The sequence below is a fragment of the Psammomys obesus genome, unplaced genomic scaffold, assembly GCF_907164565.1.
Source record: "Psammomys obesus unplaced genomic scaffold, mPsaObe1.curated_primary_1811, whole genome shotgun sequence".
NCBI lineage: Eukaryota > Metazoa > Chordata > Mammalia > Rodentia > Muridae > Psammomys > Psammomys obesus.
In genome coordinates, this window is record NW_026596064.1 from 7,117,514 (window position 1) to 7,142,685 (window position 25,172).

At 37.1% G+C, this 25,172-nt stretch overlaps 1 protein-coding gene across 1 annotated transcript; it reads left to right on the plus strand.

Moving 5' to 3' along the window:
- Positions 1–1,529: 1,529 nt before the first annotated feature.
- Positions 1,530–25,172, plus strand: Ostn (osteocrin). The gene is made up of 3 exons (XM_055624805.1): positions 1,530–1,628; positions 5,907–6,121; positions 25,088–25,172. The coding sequence occupies exons 1-3, from the start codon at positions 1,530–1,532 to the stop codon at positions 25,170–25,172; spliced, it is 399 nt and encodes a 132-aa protein (XP_055480780.1).

A 25,172-nucleotide genomic window follows, 5' to 3' on the forward strand; every position in this document is an offset into this window, starting at 1 on the left:
AAATAATTTCCTTATGTTTCTTTCAAATCTTATTCATTTTATTTCTTCTTCTTTTTTCCTTACTCAGAGGCAACCATAATCGAGAATCAAGTTCTATTGAAATACACACACACTATATATAAATGATGATGATGATGATGATAGATAGATGATACATAGGTGATAGATAAATAAATAGATGATAAATTATTGACAGATAATTGATCAGTGTAGATAGATAGATGGCTGATTAGATATATAAATAGATAGATAGAGATAATCCAATATATATAATTACTTCAAATATTTACATAGTACTTTATGTAATGAATATATGTTACATTTCCATATCCACTCAAAAAAATTTATTTGAAATCCACATCTACAAATAAACACTAAATTCATTTTTTAATCATAAATATACATCTGAGTAACATAATTTAAGCCCATATTTTGAATGTCTCTCATTTAATCCTGTCATCATGTCTTGGATAGAACACATAAATTGATTCTTAATTTTTACTGTTAAAACTACAGAGGCTATGAACTTTCCAACAGCTATATCCTTACAAGCATGTGGACATTTGTCAGGGATATAAACCTAGAAGTGAAATGAAGATACACTTGTTAAAACATGACCATTTTCAACCTTTCTTTGTATTGCCCAATTTTCCTCAAACAAGCGTATCTAATTCCACCTTTATCAAGACTTTAAAAAAAATTGTTCAAATATTATTCTAACATTTGCAGTGAAGAATTTCTTTTTCTTAATGTGATATATATAAAACACCATGGTATTTGTGTTGTGGGACATTTATTTCCAATTGCGTTCTCTCTTTTCTATGAAATATCAATTTATAACAGGACTATTTTTATTTACTTGATCGTCAGTTTTTTATACTTATCAGACTTAGTAAGTTTTTCCTTACTTATGCATGTTGAAAATATCATCTGTGTTACACTTTGTTCCTTGATTTTGTTATTTTGATTTTGTTGGTACCTCCATGCAGAATTTTCTAATTTTAGAATGTTAAATTTCAATACTTTAAAATAACATATTCACCTTTTGAATTTTGCTTACAGAATCCTGATCCAACACAAGAATATAAATATATTCTTTTATTTAATGTGTAGTGTTTCAAGGTTTTTAATTCTTGCAGGTGTACCATGATTCTGTCTCAGACATTCAAAGCTTTATTCTCTCACATTTTGCTAATATGCAGCTGTAACCACTACCCCAATAATAAAGTTATATGATATTGTTTTCTCAGATATTTTGCTAGATTTAATTAAATTATTATTAATTATATACATACAATGTAACTTTCCTGGGAAATGAATTCTTTATATAATTTATTACAGGAGATTGTAATAAATTTTTACATAATTTAAATAAAACAAATTTTATTAGGCCTTACTTACGCTGGTAGACATCTACTGCAGACCATACAAGTGATTGGCTTTATTTCTAAGAAGCTTTTCTTTAGATTCTGTTTTCTGTGTTTATACTTCAAATTAACTAATATCAACCCTGATGTATCTGCGCCTAGATGCTGGACTGGAGATTGGCGAGTGCACACTTCGTCCTGGTTATGATTCTGATGCTATGGGGCTCAGGAAAGGCGTTCTCCGTGGACGTAGCAACAGAGGTAATAGAAACCAGCTTAGGATGTCACATGAAAGGGCAAAGGAGATGGCTCAGGCAATAAGACGCTAGCCAAGTAAGCATGTGGACCTGAATTCAGATTCCCAGCACCCACATGCAAGCTGGCTACAGAAACCAGTACTACCGATTCCAGTGCTGGGGGTGTGAAGACAGAATCTCTGGGACTTATTAGCTCCGCTGTCTGGCCTCGTCAGTGAGCTCCAGATTCTTCTAGAGCCCCTATTTTAAAAATTAAACTAAAGGAAAATACTTGATTTTAGCTTCTAGCCTCCATATTCACACACACACACACACACACACACACACACACACACACACAGAGCATGTTTCTATTTTAACAGACATAAGCTTTTTCTACCATAGCCAGAAGATACAAGTGAGAATATCTTCAGAACAGAAAACCAAGAAGACAAGCATTTTTAGGTTACCTTACTCTCATTGCCAATGACATTTAAGTTTGCCAACTTCAAATATATAAATGATGATAACTATTGAGTTCAGATAATTCAGAGAGAGTGACTTTAAATATTTTTAAAAGTTAGTAAAATTTGTATTCCTCAAATAATAAAAAATCTATTATCATTACAAACATATTTTACTTTGCATCAACAGGAGATGTTGTTACATAAAATGTGAAGTTGGTTTCAGGCCAAATTTTAAGTAGTTTTGGTCAAGCCTTTTATTACAATAGGAGACAAAGTTCTAGTTTTTGTATTGTATTAGTTGGAAGAATCAAGCCACTTCCCAGATATTTTAGTTTCCATATTTTCTGACTGTGGCCATTTGTTCTCCCAACAAGAAGCTTTTCCAGTGCTTGGTAGGTTGTGACCGTTGGCTTCAGAAAGCAGCCAAGAGTAGTGGAGGCAGACCAGCAGGGCAGTGCTGAGTGACTAATGTGCCAGCCTTCCTGCAGGCCACAGGTACAGCGTGCTTTCCCTAAGGTGGCAAGTGTTACAACCTGGTGTAGCCCAAGGATGTTCAGCTTTCCCAACCCTTAAAAGCAACATGTGGTACAGTCCCTGGTCCTAAAGCATCTGAGGTCTTAGGTCCTTAAGGCCTGCCAAAATCTCTGGAAGGATTCCGGTAACTACAGTTTTACTTTTCTGGCTGTCCTTCAGACTAGGGTGCCTGATCATTCTTACCTTCTCTTTACTCTCTCCATTTATTTCGTGTCTACCTCGAACCCTGTGTAGTGGAGATCCTTTCAGCTCTCTATATTTGCTGAGGTTGTTGTCACAGCTGCCATCGAAGGGAAAGTAACTGCCATTCCCTTGTACCTCTGTTGATACTGTCTCTGCAGTCAGCCAGCTCCTACTTTTCTGTTGTCGAAATGTCAACTGCTACTGAAGCTTTGCCTTGCCTCTGTAACAACAAAAACAGACAGGAAAAGCCACTGGAGAGAAGAACCTTTGCAATGGGCCTAGTGTTGTTAAGGGCAGAAAAGGGTATCTATCAGCAAGCTTACAAAATGAGCTCAATGAGCTGAACTATCTGCTTGTACAGCCACATACACAGATTATTTACAGAAAAATCCTCATGCAAATGAAGGCATGTGTTTACACCAATTGTGGCATTACTGGTGTTATACCAAGCACATCAGTCCTTCTGCTAGGTCACTCGTCTGGCCTTGGTAGAAATATTTGCAGGGAAAATCTAGCCCAGCCAATCTGAAATAGTCATGAATAGCATCATATCTTCAGGAGCCAGCATCATGCCTCAGCAGGAAACAGCTCCAATTGTCATACAACTTCCTCCAGCTACCTCTCTAGCACCCAAAGTACTAGCATAAGGATAGACCAGCTGGCCCTTTGACTAATAATCAATCCTTTGCTCACGGCCACCAAGAGAAAAGTCTATCAATTGTTATTTAAGGACTTGAGTTACTCCATCCCTCTTTTATTTTGGATAACTCAAAAGAAAATAAACATCAAAGAGAATACCTACAATGAGAACTTATTAAAAATTAATGTTGATTTTTAAGTGCTAGCTGCAGTTTAATGATGCGGACCCTATGGAGAAATAGAACTCCCCAATTTGTCTCTCTTTGGTCAAAGATTGTTGCCCTTTGAAGTTATTTCTGCTACTCTTTAGGGACTCTTTACTATAATGTAACATCCTTCCCCTGTTGTAATCCACCCTGTGGCACAAGAAAGTATGTAACCAAAAGGGAGAAGAGAAGAAATACTGGAGCTCAAACGTCCTCCTGGAAATAGTCTCAGGCATCGAGAACAGAAGTTATATTCCTTAACTACAGAGGAGCCTGGGGTTTTAAACAAAAGCAGTTTCTAAAACTCTTGTTACTAGGCTTCAGAAGGGAAAAAAAGACTTCCCACACTAAACACTCATTGATTTAGACCTACATGAAGTACAAAAAAGAAAACACAGGTAGAAGATAAACAAATCAAATTTGCCTGTAATCGGTGTTATTCTTGGGATGGTTCTACATCTTGTTTATGTTTTGTTAATAAATTACATGAACTGAGATATTCATTTTCTTGGGCACAGAAATAGGATTTTGGTTTTTTTTTTCTTCTTTTTTTGTATTTTTTCTTTTTTATTATTATCATTTATTACAATTTATTCGATTTGTATCCAGGCTGTGGCCCCCTCCCTCGTCTCATCCCAAGCCCACCATCCCTCCCTCTTCTTCCCCTATGCCTCTCCAAATCCTCCTGATTGAGGAGGTCCTCCTCCCCTTCCCTCTGATCCTGACCTATCAGGTGTCATCAGGACTGGCTGCATTGTCTTCCTCTGTGGCCTGGCAAGGCTGCATCCCCCAGAAGGAGGTGATCAGAGAGCCTGCTGTTGAGTTCATGCTAGAAATGGTCCCTACTCCCCTTACTAAGAAAACCACCTGGAGGCTGATTCTATGGGCTACATCTGAGCGGGGGTTTTAGATTATCTCCATGCATTGTCCTTGGTTAGGGTATCATTCTCTTCAGAGACCCCTTTGCCCCAGTTTTTTGGTTCTGTTGCCTCCTTGTGGAGCTCCTGTCCCCTCCAGATCTTCCTCTCTCCCCTTTCTTTCAAAGATTCCCTGCCCTCTGCCCAAAGTTTAGCTATGAGTCTCAGCCTCTGCTTTGATACCTCAATCAGTGAAGTCTTTCAGAGGAATTCCATGGAAAGCTCCTGTCCTGTTCCTTTTTTCTACTTCCAATGTCTATCCTGTTTGCCCCTCTGAATGAGGATTGAGCATCTTTCCTAGGGTCTTCCTTGTTGGTTAGCTTCTTTAGTAGTATAGATTTTAGTATGTTTATCCTATATTATTAGGCTAATGCCCTTTTATGAGTGAGTATATACCATATGTGTCTTTCTGCTCCTGGGATGACTGACTCAGGATGATCTTTTCTAGTTCCCACCGTTTCCATCCAAATTTCATGATTTCCTTGTTTTTAATAGCTGAGTAGTATTCCATTGTGTAAATGTATCACAATTTCAGTATCCATTCCTCCATTGAGGGACATCTAGGTTGTTTCCAGACTCTGGTTATTACGAATAGAGCTACTATGAAGATGGTTGAGCAAATGTCCTTGTTGTATAGTTGAGCATATTTTGGCTATATGCCTAGGAGTGGTATTGCTGTATCTTGAGGTAGCACTATTCCTAATTTTCTGAGAAGGCACCAGATTGATTTCCAAAGTGGTTGCACAAGTTTACACTCCCACCAACAATGGAGGCTTTTTATATGCCTTAGTTCTTATGCAGAACCAGGGACACAATGGGATGTTAGTGGTTTGCATAGATTATAAATAAATCATGAAAGTGAAATATCATGACATTTAGAATTTTGCTTTCAGAAAACAAATACAGATTTTGTTAAATACTGGCATGGGCATTAAACAGAAGAAATAAAAGCTTCATCAGATAACCATGGTTCATACGTTACTTATACTTTAATAGGAAATACGAATTTTTTGTAACAGATATTATTGTAAATAAAATTTGATGAGTGCAGTGATGAAAAGAGATACATGAAAAATGCCAGGAGGTCAAGGAAGGACGCAGCTATATCTGATGCTAAATCTAGAAGACCAATGAGTAAATATATTATATTTTAGAAACGAGCTGGGAGGATTGTTTTGTTATTTTTCTCTTGGGTGTATTCCTCCTCTGTATGTTTCAGTTTCCCCGAGTCTTTAGAAAGAAAACCCCAAGACATCATAAGGTGAGCAACAGGCATGTTATGTTGTGGTAGAAAATGCTTATCCAAACTTGTTTTTCGTGGTCTGAGTGAATGAGTCCACCTCTCTCTGTGCTGTAGGCCTCTGAGTTTGGAGCCACGGGCTTGCAGTCACCACCCACAGTCAAGGAACAGAAGTCGGCCACTGAGCTTTCGTCTAAGCTCCTTCTTCTTGATGACCTGGTGTCACTGGAGAACGACGTATCCGAGACCAAGAGGAAAAGGAGCTTCTCTGGCTTTGGATCTCCCCTTGACAGACTCTCAGCTGGGTCTGTGGAGCACAAAGGGAAACAGAGGTGGGTGAACAAGGAAAAGTACCCCACTCTCCCCATCTTCTGTTCCAGGCTCTGCAGTGGAATCCCACACCTAAAACATCGTCAATAACTTGAATGTGTCCAGAAATTGAGTGTGCTGACCAACGTGTGGGTCAAATTATGAACTGGGATGGAAATGCTTTGGAAGCAGCGGGACTATGGTGGTGTGCTTGAATATCTTACTGTGCTTCCTAGGGAAGAACTTCTTACAAGTAGTTTACAACATAAGTTACTCTAAGACAGCATTGTTTGTAGCAGGTAAGGGAAGAAGTGTCTGTGATGGGTACTCCTGTCACTTGAAATTGATATTTAAGAGGAATAGTCAGAACAGTGGTTTCATGTTTTTTTCCTTTCTTTTTTCTTTTTTTTTTCAGATTATTCTTAATACAGAGCTTTTTAAAAATCATATTAATTTAATTCATCTCCTACAGCGAGAATTAGCAAAGGATGCTCAAAATTTGTTTCATTGTGCATGCGTTTAAAATCAAATTTCTTTTTTGATCATGTGTCTCATACAAAATTCTCCATTGTTCTCAGCTTATTTCTCTCTAAAATGGATATAAGTACTTACCTATATAAAATCAGATGATACAATCAAATGGAAGTGTTTTGTAAGCTACTACTTGTTATAAAATAATTAGAATATATTTCTTGATGCTCTCCCTTACTTAATGACTGAAGAATCATTGAATTACTCTCCATACTGTTAAACCATCATTCTAAACATAATTTATCTTCTACCATCAGCATTTGTTCCTCTTGCATATTTTATATTATAGTGGTATGAGTCCCCTGTACCACATCTTATAGTGACCTGCCATATTTTCACTGTCCTCTAAGCCCTATTTTTTATGTTACATAAATATTTCCCCCTCACTACAGCTTCTCTGATTTTATTTTATTTTAAATTATTTGTTTTTATATTGATTCTTTCTTGGGTCTTTATCTCTTTCTCTGTACTATCCCCACCATTTTTTCACCAGTTCACCTTCTCCTGTCCCTTGATGATAATCATCTATATAGAAACATTTGTCTGAGACATTCCCTACTGATTACAGAGTTAAAATAAACTGCTCATAAAATATTGCACAGGATGTCTGGAAGAGCACCCCATGTTTTTCCATCAGCTGCTTATCCTCTGCCAAGGACCCTTTGGTTTACTTGGAGTTTTATGATTTGCTCTCTTCTGGTCCATGACTATGTTGATAATAAGGGTTTAGAAAGCAATTACTCCCTATCCTGAGAGAGTCTCAGAGTTCTACTAGGAATGACCACTCCTTAAAGATTGAAGTTTGTCTAACCTATAATGAAAACCAATTTCATAACTATTTTGAAATCTATACACTCTAAAATAGACAATCACAAAGTTTTAGACATCACACAAAGGTGTGATGTCGTAATCTAGTTATAAGGAGAATCAACATATAACTCTTTCTCTCTCTCTCTCTGTCTCTGTCTCTCTGTCTCTCTCTCTCTTTCTCTGTCTCTCTCTCACACACACATACACACACACACACACACACACACACACACACACACACACACTTACCCCAGATCCAAAGTATGTCTATCACTATAGATCAACTTCATGAACCAATGAGTTTATTGGGGGTCACTTAGAGAAATGTGGCTGAAGGGTCACGGAAATGACTCAAAGACAGCTGCATCACCAAAGCTCACCCCAGAATGGGGGACAGTACACAAAATCTGGGAACTTGTAACATACTGTGCAGCCTACAGGCAGCGCAACAGATGGGAGAATGTCCTTTCCAGGTTCATCAGTTGTTCTGAGCTTCATCCAGGCAGCTCATCTTGTCTTTGCTTGGCTGGTTTCTGAGCCATCTAGGTCAGGGGTCTACCTCAGTATGACTTTACTACTTATACGCTCTTGGAGAAAGAAAGGGCCAAGTCAGTTTCAGGGACTTTCTGATTCTAATTTGAGTTGTTTATTTCATGTCTGGAGAAGCTTCCCTAAGGACGGCATATTTTTCTTTTTTTAATTAAATTTTTATTAATTACATTTGATTCACTTTGTATCCCAGCTGTAGCACAATCCCTCATCCCCTCCCAAACCTACCTTTCTTCCCTCATCTCCTCCCATGTCCCTTCTCAAGTCCGCTGATAGGGGAAGTCCTCCTCCCTTTCCATCTGAACCTAGCCTATCAGGTCTCTTCAGGACTGGCTGCATTGTTTTCCTCTGTGGCCTAGTAAAGCTGCTCCCCTCTCAGTGAGAGGTGATCAAAGAGCTAGCCACAGAGTTCCTGTTAAGAACAGCCCCTGTTCCCCATACTAGTGCACCCACATGGAGACTGAGCTGCCATGGGCTACATCTGAACAGGTGTATTCTAAGTTATCTTCATGCATGGTCCTTGGTTGGAATATCAGTGTAAGAAAAGACCCTTGGGCTCTGATTTTTTTTTTTTTGGTTCTATTGCTCTCTTTGTGGAGTTCCTGTCCCCTCCAGTTCTTTCTATCTCTCCCTTCTTTCATAAGGTTCCCTGTACTCTGTCCAAAGTTTGGGTATGAGTCTCTGCATCATCCTCAATACACTGCTGGGTAGAGTCTTTCAGAGGCCCTATGTAGTAGGCTCCTGTCCTGTTCCCTGTTTTCTCCCTCTTCCAATGTCTGTCCCATTAGCCTTTCTGAGTGAGGATTGATTCTCTTACCCAAGCAACCTTCTTGCTTAGCTTCTTTAGATTTTAGTGGGTTTATCCTATATTATATGTCTAATATCCACTTATAAGTGAGTATATACCATGTGTGTCTTTCTGCTTCTGGGATACCTCACTCAGGATGATCTTTTCTAATTTCTATCATTTGTCTGCAAATTTCATGATTTCCTTGTTTTTAATGGCTGAGTAGTATTACATTGTGTAAATGTACCACAATTTCTGTATCCATTCCTCAACTGAGGAACGTTTGGGTGGTTTCCAGGGTCTGGCTATTACAAATAAAGCTGCTACAAATACGGTTCAGCAAATGTCCTTGTTGAATACTTGTGCCTATTTGGAGATATCCTAGGAGTGGCATAGCTGGATCTTGAGGAAGTGCTATTCCTAATTGTCTGAGAAAGCACCAGATTGATTTCCAAAGTGGGTGTACAAGTTTACATTCCCACCAGCATTGGAGGAAGGTTCCCCTTACTCCATATCCTCTCCAGCATGTGTTGTCACTTAAGTCTTTGATCTTAGCCATTCTGATGGGTGTAAGGTGAAATCTCAGGGCTGTTTTGATTTGCATTTCCCTGATAACCAAGGACATTGAGCATTTCTTTAAGTGTTTCTCTACCATACAATATTACTCCATTGAGAACGATCTGTTTAGCTCTGTACCCCATTTTTTAATTGGATTACTTGATTTGTTGCTTTTTAACTTCTTGAGTTCTTTATATATTCTGGATATTAGCCCTCTGTCAGATATAGGGTTGGTGAAGATCCTTTCCCAGTCTGCAGGCAGTTGTTTTGTTCTGATGACAGTATCCTTTGCTTTACAGAAGCTTTTCAGTTTCATGATGTCCCATTTATTGATTGTTGCTCTTAGATCCTGTGCTGTTAGTGTTCTGTTCAGGAAGTTGTTTCTTGTGCCAATGAGTTCAAGGCTCTTCCTCACAGTTTATTCTAACAGATGTAGTGTGTCTGGTTTTATATTGAGGTCTTTGATCCACTTGGTCTTTAGTTTTGTTCAGGGTGATACATATGGATCTATTTGCATTTTTCTACATTTAGACATCCAGTTATACCAGCACTGTTTGTTGATGATGCTATCTTTTTTTTCCCCAGTGTATTATTTTGGCTTCTTTGTCAAAAATCAAGTATCTGTTGGTGTGTGGGTTTATTTCTGGGTCTTTTATTCAATTCCGTTGGTCCACTACTCTGTTTCTATGCCATTACCATACAGTTTTTATTACTACTGCTCTGTAGTACAGCTTGAGATCAGGGATGGAAATACTGCCAGATAATCTGTTGTTGTTCAGGATTGTTTTAGTAATTCTGGGTTTTTTGTTTTTCCATATGAAACTGAGAATTGTTCTTTTAAGGTCTGTAAAGAATTGTGTTGGTATTTTGATGGGAATTGCATTGAATCTGTAGATTGCTTTTGGCAGGATGGCCATTTTCACTATGTTAATCCTACCAATCCTTGAGCATGAGAGATCTTTCCAACTTCTGATATCTTCTTCAATTTCTTTCTTCAGAGGCTTGAAGTTTTTTTTTTTTTTTTTGTACAGGTCTTTCACTTGTTAGGTTACAGTCACACCAAGACACTTTATATTATTAGTGGCTATTGTGAAGCATGTAGCTTCCCTAATTTCTTTCTCAGCACTTTTGTTTTCATATACAGGAGGATTACTGATATTTTTGAGCTAATTTTTATCTAGCCACTTTGCGGAAGATGTTTATCAGATGAAGGAGTGCTCTGGTTGAATTTCTGGGGTTACTCATGTATACTATCATATCATCTGCAAATAGTGATATGATAGCATTTTTTTCAATCTCAGATGACCAAAGCAACCGGAAAAACATTGTCTTAAAAATTAGCCACATCATTACTTTCAACACTAAGCTTGAATGTTTGTTTTAAGGAAGAGAGAGTTGTATTGTATTATATGACCTAACTTTATTTATAAGGCATAACTAGCAAACATTCAGGAGTAATGATGATAGCAGATAAAATTCTTAATGAAATGTTATTATTTTATGATTATGAAATGGGAATAAAGCTATTTTACAAGTAGATGCTTGGTGATCTGAAAAACAAGAAAAACAGTAAGATTAAATATTATATTGAATGTCTTTGTCTTAAAGAATAATAGCTAATAGATTTTTAAAAAACTCAAAGTTATATAAAAACATTAGTACAAAAGCACCATAAAATTGAAATTGATAACATTCCTATAAAAAATAAAGATGAAAATGGAAACACCATGGAGGCATTCCATAACATAAAAATTTATAGCCATAACTGCTACAGTATTATTAAAATCAATCATATCCATAAAAGAAAATGGGGTTAATTTGTCTATTAGTATCTGAGTGCTTTCAGGGCATGTGGCACACGAATCCCTGTGCCATTCTCCACACTGAAAATAAAGTGATAAAATATCTGTCTTCTCAGAATGCCTGATAAAGGAAAGTCCAGTCCTGATTTGTATTTAAGGGATACGATTAGAAGGAAGACCGTTTAGAAGTGCCAACAAAAAGGAACATGCAAATGCAAATTACATACCCAATAAATAACTTCAGGAATGGAAAGACTGTTCAGTCATTAAGAGTACTTGCTGCTCTTGTAGAGGACCTGCGTTTGATTCCCAGCACCCACAGAAAAGCTCACAACCACTTGTAATTCCAGTTCTAGGGGATCCGATGACCTCTTTTCCCTTCTGCAGGCACCAGGCATGCATGTCTTAGGCACATATGCATGCAAAATATACATAAAAATCTTAATTTTAAGATGGAAAGTATTCAACAGCATTCATCTAGGAGAAAACACGGAAATTTCTAAGAAGTAGAAAATTAAATATTAAATCATGAAATACTGCTATCTAAATATTTAAAGTATTTATTAAAATGTAATATAAAGTACTGCTAGATAATATAGCTAGTTCATGAGCTGAAAAAATGAAATTATATATTTCAGTTGATAATATAGTTACTACAAGAAAAGGATTTACACCAAAGTAACAGTAAGAAATAATTTTAGCACACATCTCTGGGAAAATAAATAGGAAAAAGCAACATTGGTGATAAGGGTGCATGTTTAGATGCACAAACTTGTGAGGTTGAAAATAATAAATAAAACAAGAAAATAATGAATAAAACAAACCTTAAATTTTTCTCCAGAAATTATATTATGGCTGGCAATTTGATATTTCTATCCTAACAGTATTGATCATATATTATACGATGAAGTGTATAAACATTTATTTAATAATCTTTTTCTGTAGTTCCTGATGCTAACAAGAACTGAAGTTCACAGAAGGAAAAGAAATGAGATAAATGAGATAAAGTGATTAGGTGAAATTTCCAAACAAAATTTAAGCCCCAGATATCACAAGATTTCAAATGGCTTATAAAATATTTGTATTACTCTAAACAACAAAACTTTTGATTCAATTTGTGTATATTGAATAATTCCTCAGAAAAAAAAATTAAGCAATTTTTAACAAGCAGTCTGAGGTCCAGACTGTCATCATGCAATGTCACTTCTTATGTCAAGGAACAGTGAGACTTCTCAGAGACAGAGAAGTACTGAATTGGCTTCAAGATTTTGATATAGCTGATATAATAGAGCTTTCTGGTACGAAGTCCTGGGCAAGCAAAATAATCTGATCTGCCGTTGAAACACAAGCTAGAGAGTGCTAAACCTTCACAAATAGGAATGGTGATTAAAACTATTTGTTCCCTTTAAAGAATGCCGTTTTCCAGCTCACAGTGTAAAAACTTCTAAATGAAGGGGGTGTAAAGCCTCCCTTTCTTATGTGAGCTGTACCAGTAACAGATGCGGAATTTTCTATTTATTCTCAAATATCTGAAACAATTAAGGAATGATGAACTGATAGATGAGGAGGAAAGCTTCTTTTACAGAAATATTGCGGCTAACAAATGCAAAATGGAATAATAGTGAATCTGTAACCTAAAGTTTTAAAGCTGTGCTGGATCCAGACATTGTTACTGCTGCTGCCACTGAAAAACAGAAAGAAAGGGGGAAAAAAAGAGAAAAGAAACAAAAATCATTCCTATCTTTATCTCAATTTTAGCAACTCTGAACTCAAGGAAAGCAAGCAAGTGCAAAATCTAGACTGCAGAAAACAAAAACAAAAACAAACAAACAAAAAACCAAATAGCTTGAATTTTGAAATACACAATTACAAGAATTTGTGTAGGCAAAAATAATGGAAGAAAAGGGGATACTAACATAAGTAGACAAAAGAGACTCGTGGACTGCTTCAGTGCCTTTGCGAAGTCCTGATTTTGTTTAAAGTGAAATCTGTAATCATGAATTTATAGGTGCCGCTTCATTTGATTTGTTGTTTTCAAATCAACAACAGAGTAGACTGGAAGCTCTATCAGTGTAATAAGTGTTTATCACACCTAAGACACTGCTTAGTGATGTATCACCTGTAGAAGTTGTCATATTCACTCTGGCTGAGTGGAGCTCCAAAGAACCATCTAGATTTCCAGCTTGGGAATAGACCAGAATTCAAAAGACAATTTCTACTAAATATCCATGGCTTTCCTGCTATCATAAAAACAAAAATTGTACCACAATTTCTGTATCCATTCCTCTGTTGAGGAATATCTAGGTTGTTTCCAGATTTTGGCTATTACGAATAAAGCTGCTACGAATATGGTTGAGCAAATGTCCTAGTTGTGTACTTGAGAATATTTTGGATATATGCCTAGAAGTGGTATAGCTGGATCTTGAGGTAGCGCTATTCCTAATTGTCTGAGAAAGTACCAGATTGATTTCCAAAGTGGTTGTCATTCACACCAACAATGGAGGAGGGTTCCCCTTTCTCCACAACCTCCCCAGCATGTGTTGTCATTTCAGTTTTTGATCTTAGCCATTCTGATAGGTGTAGGTGAAATCTCAGGGTTGTTTTGATTTGCATTTCCTGATGACTAAGAAAATGCTGATGGTCAAAGGCCACCCATATCTATCTGAAATTTGCTTGAAAATAATACAGTAGTGGGGACAAAAGAGAATGAAGCAAGATAAGGGGTCCATTGTACTATTTTATCTTGGAAACTGAATGAAACATCATACAAATTTTCAATTAAATGATGAAACAAATAGTAAATTAGACCAGACATATGAAGAGATAAGGAAGTGACTCTAAATAAGTCCAAAACATCTGGAGAATAGAGTGAGAAATTGAAACGTGTCATTCAAGCTACCAAGGATTTTTATGGAAACAAAAGGAAGAGCAGAAATAATATTTAAAGATACAATTTTTGGAAGCTTGTCATAAATAGTATATATTTTTTTCAAGTAGAACAATAACCACAAATTTTGACAGAGATAGCTAGTAATTTTTTGACAGATTAAGTGAATTAAGGACATTATTTTTCATGATAGCACATGCTTGTAGTCCCACTATATGGGAGGCTAAAGGAGATTGTGGATTCAAGGAAACAACAACCACAGAAACAGAAAGGGAGAAAAGAAAAGAAAAGAAAAGAAAAAAAAAAGAAAAGAAAAATGTCCTTACTAAAAAGAAAATCAAAACAGAACAAACTATAAGACAAACCTGTAGGACAAGTTCTTGAGAGGACTACAGAGGTCAGTGCAAGCTCCACATGGGGAGAACAGGAAAGACATGAATATATGTAAAGGGTAAAAAGAGAAAAGAAAATATAATAAAATTAAAATAAAAATACCCCAACTAGGTAAAATTGGAAAAATAAAAAAGAAAAGTCCTGGCACAACATAATGAGACAACAAACCTTCAAGGAATATATAAAAAGAGAGAGAGAGAGATAGAGAAAGAAACAAAAATAAAACCCACAGGAGGAGAACTACTGCCACACACCGGGATGCTACATTTCACAGCAATTCATACCATTGGCCTCAGGATCTACACTGCAAAGCCAGAGTAGCATTAGGCAATATTTTTGGAGCCAGGTTGTGGAGAAAGCACCATCCAATGTGGACTCTCATAGAGCTGATTGCTAAGTTGAGGTGGAAGGGGGTCTTTTATCTTTTTCCCTTTTCACTGGCTTCCCCTCACCTCCAAGCATTTGGCCATGCTGAAGAGAAGGAAGGCATTTGTTCATCCAGTGGTTGGCCTTCATGTTTGAGAAATTTAAGATTTATTCTAATTTAACGTCTTAAATGATTCATGCTTAATTTGAAACTTGCGTTACGTATTAGAATCACAGTTCAAGGGCATTCCCTCTAAGGTTTGCGTCGTTTGTTCTCATGGGAAGATCATGGGACTTCTTGTTCTTACCCTTAAAGAAAATAGTAAGTCATTTGTATACTGAAAAGGCAGAAAACTGAAAGTGGTGTGTAGTGTAGAAAGCATTTCTACAGACCTGGAATCTGAAAACATTTTTATTCATACTCAAGGTTTTCTACATGTGACAAAGTTCCAAGCATTTAATACCTTAGAACTGACAATTGAAGGAAAGACCACATTTCAGTTACAAGCTAATAAACCGAAAGAGCCATTCCTGTCCACATTTGCAGATGAGGTTTATATGAGTGCATGTCCCTGGTTTGAGAGAACATAGTCGTGAGTGTACACACACTATTGTATACCCATAATACAATATTCAGGAATTAAAAAAAAAAACATCCTATGCTTTGGAAAGGACTATTAAGAGGTGAACTCAGAAGGATGGAGGAACAACTAAGGAAAACTAAAACATAATAAGTGAGAAGAGAATTAAATAGAGCAGGGTCTGTGTCAGAGTCTATGAAGTAAAGAGGAATCCAATCCTGATTTTCTCCTATTTGACATATTTCTCATCTGAATATGATGCCAAATTTATTTCCAGAAGCTTAGGAAAATTACTTTAAGGTAAATTTAACTATGTTTCAAATGTAAATATTTTCCCATGTCAGCATATGTATTTAATATCTGAAGTAAATGACTGTTCCTAGTATTTGTGTAAATTAAAAGAAGTAGGCATAATTGCATCCTCAGTTAATAGAATGATCCTTTAATGAAATTTATACTGATGATTAGCCTGGTATTTTTCTCAAGAATGACTTCCCACAATATTGAACATACTTTGCAAATGCAATAACACTAGTCTCTACATTTGAACATTTTTGCAAGTATTATTCGTATCATCCCTTTAATATTTTGAGGTCAGCAGAGCAAGTGATGTTATTGTATCCCTCTGTCTCGCAGCAAGAAATAGGTGACACTTCAAAAATAGAGATTTTTGAAGATGCTATGTCACCAGAAAGCTGTTTACAAATTCTAAATATAGACAAATGACAGAGGATGAACAATGGCCAAGGGCTTGGCCTAAGCACACGCTGAAAGAGGTTTCAGCAAGTCAGAGCAAAATTAGGAAGTTAAGAGCCCTGTGGATTTCATTCAAGAACATAATTCACTGGAAATATTCACACTTGAGTTTGAAGAGAACAGGGAAAAATAATCCCAAGTTCTCTCTTGTTCTTCCTCTCCTATTTCTACGCAAGGCCAGCGATCGCTTGACTCAACGTAAAACCAAAAGACAGGGAACATTTAAGTAATCCAAATAGTTTAACCTCCTAGGGAATGAATGTTAAATGAGAAAAGATAAACAGACAAATCTGAAGAGAAGATGAAAGACACATAATCCTACCACACACACTCTACGGATCTGGATCTGTGCACACTTCGTTCTACATCATTATTTTTATAAATTTCGGACGGAAGAACCCCATAGGATATAATCAGAATGTTTATACCTCACCCACAAGTATTTAGGTCAACCTGGGAAGATTTTCTCCATTCTTTGGTTGATATCAAAGGCAGGTACTATGATGCCCCTACTCACATGTACATAATAAGCATGTTTCTCTCTACCTGTGTCTTTTTAAAAAGTCACTAATTAACATATCCACTTATGTTCCTTCATCCAATCTTCAGTCTTACAAAAACTTTCCTTTGTCTGACTTCAGCCCAAGCATGGGAGTTAAACTGAGGGGGCTGTGATCTCTTATATTTATTCTGTTTTCTCCATGACTTCCCTGCACGAAGCTGTCATTTTCTCTCTTCCAACCAAATTCGAAGTAGAGCAATACTGACATGCACTACCAAAACCTTCTCAATTGTGGTCCCAAAGACCAAGATGAGCAGCCTAATCTGTCTCAACCTTTTTGATTCCTTGTAAAGCAGCGAGCGTGACAAACCTGGGCCAGCTGAGTCATCTCACAGTCTGTGATAGTTTTTTTTCCAGTTTCTATTTGGTGATGCCTGGAGGCGGGTAATTCAGATGGGCGCCATTTCCAATGTCAGAACACAGGAAGGGACCTAGAAGGTAATATGCCTTTTACAGGCCCCTGTGCTCCTTGTTAAAAGGCCTGGCTAAGCACAGAGAAATGCCATTGAGCATAATGATCTTGGTGCCCGCTTGTCAGAGCTTGCTTTTTATTGGCAGTCTCTTCTCACCTCAGGTCAGCACCACAGGGTTGTCAACCTTGCATAACTTTCATGTGAAAGTCGAAAACTCTCTCAAAAGGATAATGCTGAGTGAATAGTGTGTAATGTGCCTTATTCGCCCTTCCAAACAGAGATTTCTATGCCATATTTTAGTGTAAATATTTGCTACATGGGCATGCAGTCAGGATGTAACGGATGTCTTTAAAAAAAATAAGGATGTTTTTATAAGTACAAAGTAGAGAAATAAAAAGTTAAAAGTTAAAGAAAAAAGTTTTGTTAGCTCCTTAAGGCGGTCGTGAGTAAAGCCAGTAAGGCTTGTCATTGCCTCCAAAGGTGCAGAGTGTTCTTAGTGAGTTGAGACTGGGTTATTTTGGTTCCTAAAAGTCTCACTATTCAATTAAGTGCTTGTAGTTTCTGGCTGAATGCCAGTTTGTTCACACAACTCATTCCTTGGAGAAAATACTTTATTAGATAACATGACAGGGTCAGCACTATCATCACAAATATAATAAGATCCGTGTAAGCTAAACTGCTACTTTGAGGTAGAACGCTCAATCAGATATAACCTCTCACTGGAGCAGTGTTTCCCTTTATGATCTGAACTCACCCATGCCCCACAACTTAAGAAAGCACTTGTTAGGAAATGACTGACACCTTGCCCCACCCCTTAATCTTCCCTTCCTGGGGAAAGAATAGCCTCTAGCTGCTTGCTCATTTGGGCAAAGAGGGACACAACATGTTCACCTCATCTGCTTCCTTCCTGTCTTGATGTGACAACAAGACATTTCCGTGCAACTCTAGCTAATGCCCGGAGGCCTTTGACATGCTGGCAGACCGCTATGTTTTTCTTTGTTTCCTTTGGAGAAAAATCAAGGCATGTTTGTCTTCCTCATTATGCACAGAAACTATATGAGAACAAAAGTCTTGGAATACTCAGTTTTAAATATTTTTGCCTAGTAGTTCATTGTCTAATAGGGCAAGATAAGTGAGACTAGAGGCATACTTAATTGGTGGGGGGGGGGGGTTCTCTGAACAACTTAGGGAGCATACAGAAGTGTGTGGTCAGACACCCTTGACTTCTGCAATTTTCATTACTGATATGGTAATTAAAGAAAGCGTGAGGGTTACACTGAAATGTAACTAACCAGCTTGCAATGAATAGTATGACATTTGACAGCAGACTAAAGAGGGCCCCAGCAAGGACCTGAAAAGTACTAAAGAAACGCCCACAACTCATGTTTAATTTTGAAAATAGACAGCTAGACTTTAAGTTCCAATCCCCCAATATTAGGGTGACAAAGAACACTTAATCTGAGTCATGAAGTTGTATTAAGTAGTCAGGCAGAATATAATGCCTTTTTTTTTCTTCAAAACCACATTTAGGGATAATAATAATAAAAAAAGATGTAAATATCAACACACGTCCTTGGCTTAACTTCTCTGCAAGGCTGCAGTCATCTGTGGTTCCCTGAAAGCCAGAAAGAACATCTGCTTTCAAAATGTCCCACTCACATGAATAGAGTGTCTCGTTTTCTCTCAGATTATTGACAGGAGGTTTTGGTAGTTTGCCATGTGGACTTTTTATGGGACTCTTGGGGAAATGGCTGCTAGCTGCCCAGCAGAACTAGTGGTTCAGCTAGGAAAGGGAGAAGGCACAGCAGTTTACAGGACTTTGCACGGTGCTCTTTCCACACTGGCTGTAGAAGTTGGCTCTGTCCAGGGTAGGAGACCACAGAGTGAGAGAATTATTGGGGCCCTAAATTGGAGCCTGGCTGTTTCAGCCTTGTTGATTTTTTTTTAACTATAATACAATTCCTAGTTTTCTAATCTAAATTGCAGACCTATTGAAAATAATGATTACTGCATCCTCTTCACAGTGTTGGTTAGATGATGGCCTTTGCCAAAGGAGCCTAGCATTTTATTGTGTTCTTAAAATTCAACAACAAGCCCAGAGTGTTGTTGTTGGGGAACATCACCCATATCTATATTCTAAGTTTCTTTCCTTGGTACCTGAAACTACAAACAGTACAAGCAAAATGTTTCATACCCACGAGTTGGCACACATGAACCAACATTTACATATAAAATTCATGCACTTCTAGTCTGCAAGTGAGCCTTAAAAACCCAACAGGATTACCTCCCTTCCCTGGAAAGAAGGTGTAATCCTCATCCCATTTAATGAAAGTTGCCCAAATATTAAAACCACATAGAGAATGAACAGAAAAAGCAACCGCAGAATACACTCTTCTTGCAAAAATAGCTCAGTGAATTCGGTAAGGTATGTAAAACAACACACTATTATCTCACTGGATTGCTCTAAAAACGTGATTTACTTTAGAAAATTAAATAAAGGAGTTAACACATCATCACAACAAATGCTAGAATTCACTCCACAAAATCTAATTCCATTCATGACTAAAGTCACCAGTAAATTAACACTACAAGTAAAATTTTTAAACAAGAAAAAGACAGATATGTATGTATATGTATATATGTATATGTATACATATATGATAAATCATCTTGGATAGCAAGACATATTCATAAAGATTTTACTTTTGTACAGAACAACTTACACCCTAGAGTCAGTGCAACCCTAGTCAAAGCTGCAATAAGATTTCCAAAACACTCAATAAGCTGGATCTGTTACTACGAGAGGAAATAAACTCATTAACTAAAATGAAAACATATTGATATGCATTGAGGTAACATTAAAGATTGCCTTAATAAAAACAGGAATGTCCATGGCAGAGGCAGAAGATACTAATTACATAAAACTGACAAAGTGTCATATTCAGTGTCTTCGAAGCCCATGTTCCATCAATATTTGAAAGAAAAGCAATTTAATATGAAAAAATGAACAGATTTATTCAGACACCTTCAAAAGAAGAAATCCAAGTAAACAATGAGCAGATGAAATGTTAGGAGGCTACATGAGCAACGTAAGAGTCAATTATAACCAGTATGAGATGGTGGTTAAGATATCAGACTGTCAAAACTATAAAGACATGTCCCAGGGCCTGGCATAATCTTGACATAGGTCTCAGGTGTGTAAAAGGGTGAAAATGGGAAAAACATTCTGGTAATAAATAATAAAATTAAATATAGTCATAGATGGCAACATTAATTTTGGACATACACTGTCCAGAAGTCCATAAAATTGAAAGATGTTCATGAGGCAGTTTTCAACTGAACATTATATAACAACACCAAACAATTCAATTCCTGAGACATTCCTGGGAAACAGGATGAATGGATGAATGCTATATAGCCATTCAAAGCAACACTCTAGAAAAGAAAAAAGAAGAAAAGAAAATCAGCTATAGCCATAGTGTCAACACAAACACATTTCAAAATGCACAGCCTTGCTGAAATAGAAAATTCATATATGATGCCTTTTATTTCCGATTTACGAATGACAAATATAAAGTTTCTGCTTTGACATAAACTTGGGCTGGCAATATGACTCAGAGAGTAAAGATGCTTGCCTAGTGGCTGGTTGAACTCCTGGGACCCACATCGTTAAGAGAACTGATTCCCAAAAGTTTCACCTAAACCACATACCAAAGGGGGTTGGGGACAGGGACAGACAGACAGAGATTTAAATACAAAAACAAATACAAATAAAAAATGATACTTGACATGTAGATGCATTGTGGAATTATTGCCATAGTCAAGCCAATTGACACATCCATTGCCTCACATGGTACCTGATTTTATAATGAGAACACAGGACTTACTCTTCTAACAAACTACTGCTGTATCATACATTCTACAGGTGTAATTAGTAATGCAGGTATTTGTAATAACAGTATTACTCACACTTGTAACACAATCCATCATAACTAGCATTAGTTTGTATGTTAGATCTGCAGCACATAAAATTCTAAAACTGCCTGAAGTAAGTATCGTGGTTTTGAACAATGCCCACAAGATAATGAGATCCAAGAACAAGACTGAACTAAGCTTGAGTTCACAGACAACTCCTGGGACTGGGCCACCAAAAGCATGTCACCTAGGAGGGGAGAGTGTGATGTTTACTGTATCATTTGCTGGTGCTGCAAGTACGGATGCTCTTTTATGTTTCCTTTAATCATGCAGAGATGATTCGTGGATCCATTGGCATATGTGGGGTAATCCTTCATAGAATGCTTAAATACAGTTTTATCTACTGCTCTTTTACAATGGTAAGCCAGCTTTACAAAGAAGAATAGACAGGGATATTAAAGAAAATCCTATTGACATGAAAAGTGTATGTATATTGCAAATATAAAAGTCATGTTGAAAATAAACAATCAAAACACTGAGCTTGCATTGACAGATAATCCATCTCTTTAAACTTCAAACAGGCTATTTTTCAGTGAAAAGCGAAGATTCTTCCTCCTGCATCTAATCTAAGCCATGTCATTCCATCATTTAGTCACAAGAGGGCCTAGACAGTTAGAAGTGTGTGATCTTAGCTTGCCTAACTTTCCTTCTGTGCACCCGGCACTACTGTCAGTGTAAATTCTGTTACAGAATTAGGTATGTATTCGGTATCAGCAAAAATGTTAAGGAAACCATCAGCTTGCCATTTTGTTTCTGAGTTGCTATGAAAATATAGAGAAACTCCTTGACTTCATAAGCCATTTTGACTTTTAAGGAACCTTTTGAATATAATTGTTTTTGTGTTTTATATGTGCTAATCTTTTTATATGTTGAGAAGATTTATATGTACAAGCCTCTAATCAATTTTTTTCTAAATAACTGTAAGCTTTTGCAGTGCATCCACATTTGTTTCTGTCCACTGATCCTGGTCCTCTGATCTGAAGGTAGCTCAAATAGTCCAGAAATAATTAAGCTGGACTAGTGAGAGCACCAGCTGAAGATGTGTATAAATGTGTGTGTGTGTGTGTGTGTGTGTGTGTGTGTGTGTGTGTGTGTATCACCACAGTTACTGTTTTCAACACCAACTAGGCACTTGGAGAAGTAAAACAAAAATATAACCAAACAGTACCTAACAAGTAAGTGTGCTGGATGAAAAAATAATTTCAACAGATAGGAATACCAGGTATTATTGGAATTTTACCAGAAAATAAAGTTTCTTAGAATAACAGAATTGTAAAGGATCCCAGAAACATTAAATAAAAGAATTAATAAAGACCACATCCTATTTCCTGGTTCTGCACACAGATCATATCTGGAAACAGTCAGAGTATAGAATATTTGTGGGGTTCAGATAGAGGGAAGTTAATTATTTTGCTTTCTCCACTAGCACAGCCTCTGCTCATTTGTTTAAGCAGGAAAGCATCAGCTACAGCAAAGCAAGAAAACTGTTATTTACAGTTATTTTACCTTAGTTTTGGAAAATAATTGTAATAGCCAATGAATGTTCTGTTGTGACTTATATACTCTGTAAGAATAGAATGATTTTTTTTTTCCCATCTGTGATCTTAAAGTGCTGAGATCGGTAAGCATGACATTTAAATCTCAGCTGCCATTTCCTTCCCCTTTTCAAACTTGGGAGGATTTGATTACTTACTTCCTTTTCTGCTTGTTGCCCTGAGCATTCTCCTCTGTCCATTATTGGCTCTGCTTACACATGTCCTGGGGTTGTAATGATGGATAGTCAGTGAAGAAATCAATTTAAAGAAAGGGGAAAATATCATATCAATTTACTATCATGTATATATTAGCCCGATAGTACTTAGACACAAACCCTATAGATTACACAGAAATGTATTTGTTCTTGTTTATACCATAATAAATTACAATCAACTGCTCTCTCACGGTTTTGTTGGTTGTGCACTCCCCATCATTTCAGGATGATTTTCCCATTCTCTTCTGTGAGGTGGAGGTGTGGCTGATTTCTGGCCAATGGGTGGTGTATAAACTCCCTTTGTGTCCTTGCACTCTCTTGCCTTCTCTTCCACCTGGACACAGATGTTGTGAAAGTGTCAGCAGGCTGTAATCTTCCACCTATCTCTGGGGGGAAGCATGTTCATCTTATTTGAACTGCTGGAAGAATTTACTCTTTAAGCTTGAAGGTATGGAGTCCCATTTTCCTTGCAAACACTTCAAGGGGCCATAGCATTTCTTCATTCTTGACTCCTCTGTCTTTCTTCTGTCATATGTACACAATCTATATCTATATCATCTATATCTATATACCATCTATATCCGCAGTAAATAGTTTTTTTCCTAGATTTACTCTTAGGTATTTAATTTGTTTAGGAGATAATTCCTTATAATATGGCATATAATCAATGCACATAAGTAAATCAAGAGCCTAAGAAGGGGGATGATGTACTAATGGCAAAGAAGGTTGAATAGGGGACAATACAGCATGGGACCCTTGTTCTTATGACTCACTTGATGGCAAGCACTGCATCAGGTTCTGTATTTGTGCCATCTTTGTATACACCACATCAAAAGCGGCCATGTAGAAGGCACTGGGGAAACATTAGCTTCTCTTGAATTAAAGCAGCATTTACAGATTTTTACATGCAAGGTATGGGTGTAAAAATCCCTCGGTGTCCTCACAGCCTTTAAATACATTGCTTTTTTAAAAAAACTAATAACATAATTAATGGAAAACTTGAACCCAATAAAATAGAACAGTTATTCCTGTACTATTTGCCTTCAGCCATCATCACTTCTGAGAGTAACCGAGGCTTTTGAAAACAAGTAACTATTTCTGATTGCGAATTTCAGGACACACAAAAGAAGCTCCTTATACATATAGAGACATAGTAAATTATAGATGAAATGTTTATTGAATGATAGAAAATCACTGAGGTCTTCATTCATTTTCAGTATTTATGGTGTGAAACTGACAGCCCAACACAAGTACATAGGAAAATAGAATAAAGGCCTTGAAGACCTTCTGAAGCAAGTCTTTGTTTTTTTCAGTTCTGAGGTGTTAAACATTGAGTTATCTTATAAGGTAGTAAGTTTCGCTTCGTGGAAGTGGTGATAACCTGAATGAGAGTGTGCCCCTTAGGGAAGGCTCAACCATTGGAGTATTTGGTCTCAAGTCAGTGGTGCTGTTTGAGCAGCTTTAGGAAATGTGACTTTGCTGGAGGAGGTATGTCACTGCAGATGGGCTTTGAGGGAAAACTTCCCACCATTCCTAGTGCACTCCCACTGCTAGGTGCTGGGGATTTCAGCTGTAAACTCTCTAGGCTTGCTGCTCCAGCTGACATGCCTGCTCTCTGCTACACTTCCCTGCTGTGATGGGAAATAACTCTCATCCTTCTGGAACCCCAGTCCCAAATAAACCCTTCCTTCTACAAGTCGCCTTGGCCATGGTGTCTTACAACAGCAATAGAAAATTAATACAAAAGTCAGCAAGCAGGAAATTGCATTATTATAGTTCATTTCTTCAACCAATACTTGGCATAAAAAAAAAAAACATCTATGCAGACATAGATCACATACAAAGCATTTCTAAGTGAAAACATCTAAGTGAAGGCAGGGGAGATAGTCTTCCTCCAGGTCAGTTTTAGATCTATTTATTTTCTTTTGGCCAACCATCATCCTTCCTCACAGGAACCATTCAGAATCACAAGAGCAACAAGAGAATGCATCGACAGAAGGAGAGAGGTTTATCATTAGGTCATAAGCAGTTTAATATGCTAAGATCTGGGTTTTCATGTGAGCAAACTGATTTTAATCAGCCTCTCAAACTTTAATTTTCTTGACAACCTGGCAGAGATGAGAATGGTAACTGATAAACACTAACTATAATGTTTTGTTCCCACTTCTGAAGAGAGCCCCAGGACTGCAGAAAGAAAAAAAAAAAAACACAAAAGTAATTTTTAAAAACTTGGACATTAGTTTGAAATATTCTCTATGGTATGTTACAGGAAAGTAGTAGATCATTCAAAAAAGCGTTTTGGTATCCCCATGGATCGGATTGGTAGAAACCGGCTTTCCAGTTCCAGAGGCTGA

Bases quoted from the DNA above. Each gene is read 5' to 3' on its own strand.
- Ostn (XM_055624805.1), top strand. From the start codon at position 1,530: ATGCTGGACTGGAGATTGGCGAGTGCACACTTCGTCCTGGTTATGATT. The intron at 1,629-5,906 runs GTAATAGAAACC...TCTGTGCTGTAG, and splicing joins CCGTGGACGTAGCAACAGAG to GCCTCTGAGTTTGGAGCCAC. The intron at 6,122-25,087 runs GTGGGTGAACAA...GGTATGTTACAG, and splicing joins GAGCACAAAGGGAAACAGAG to GAAAGTAGTAGATCATTCAA.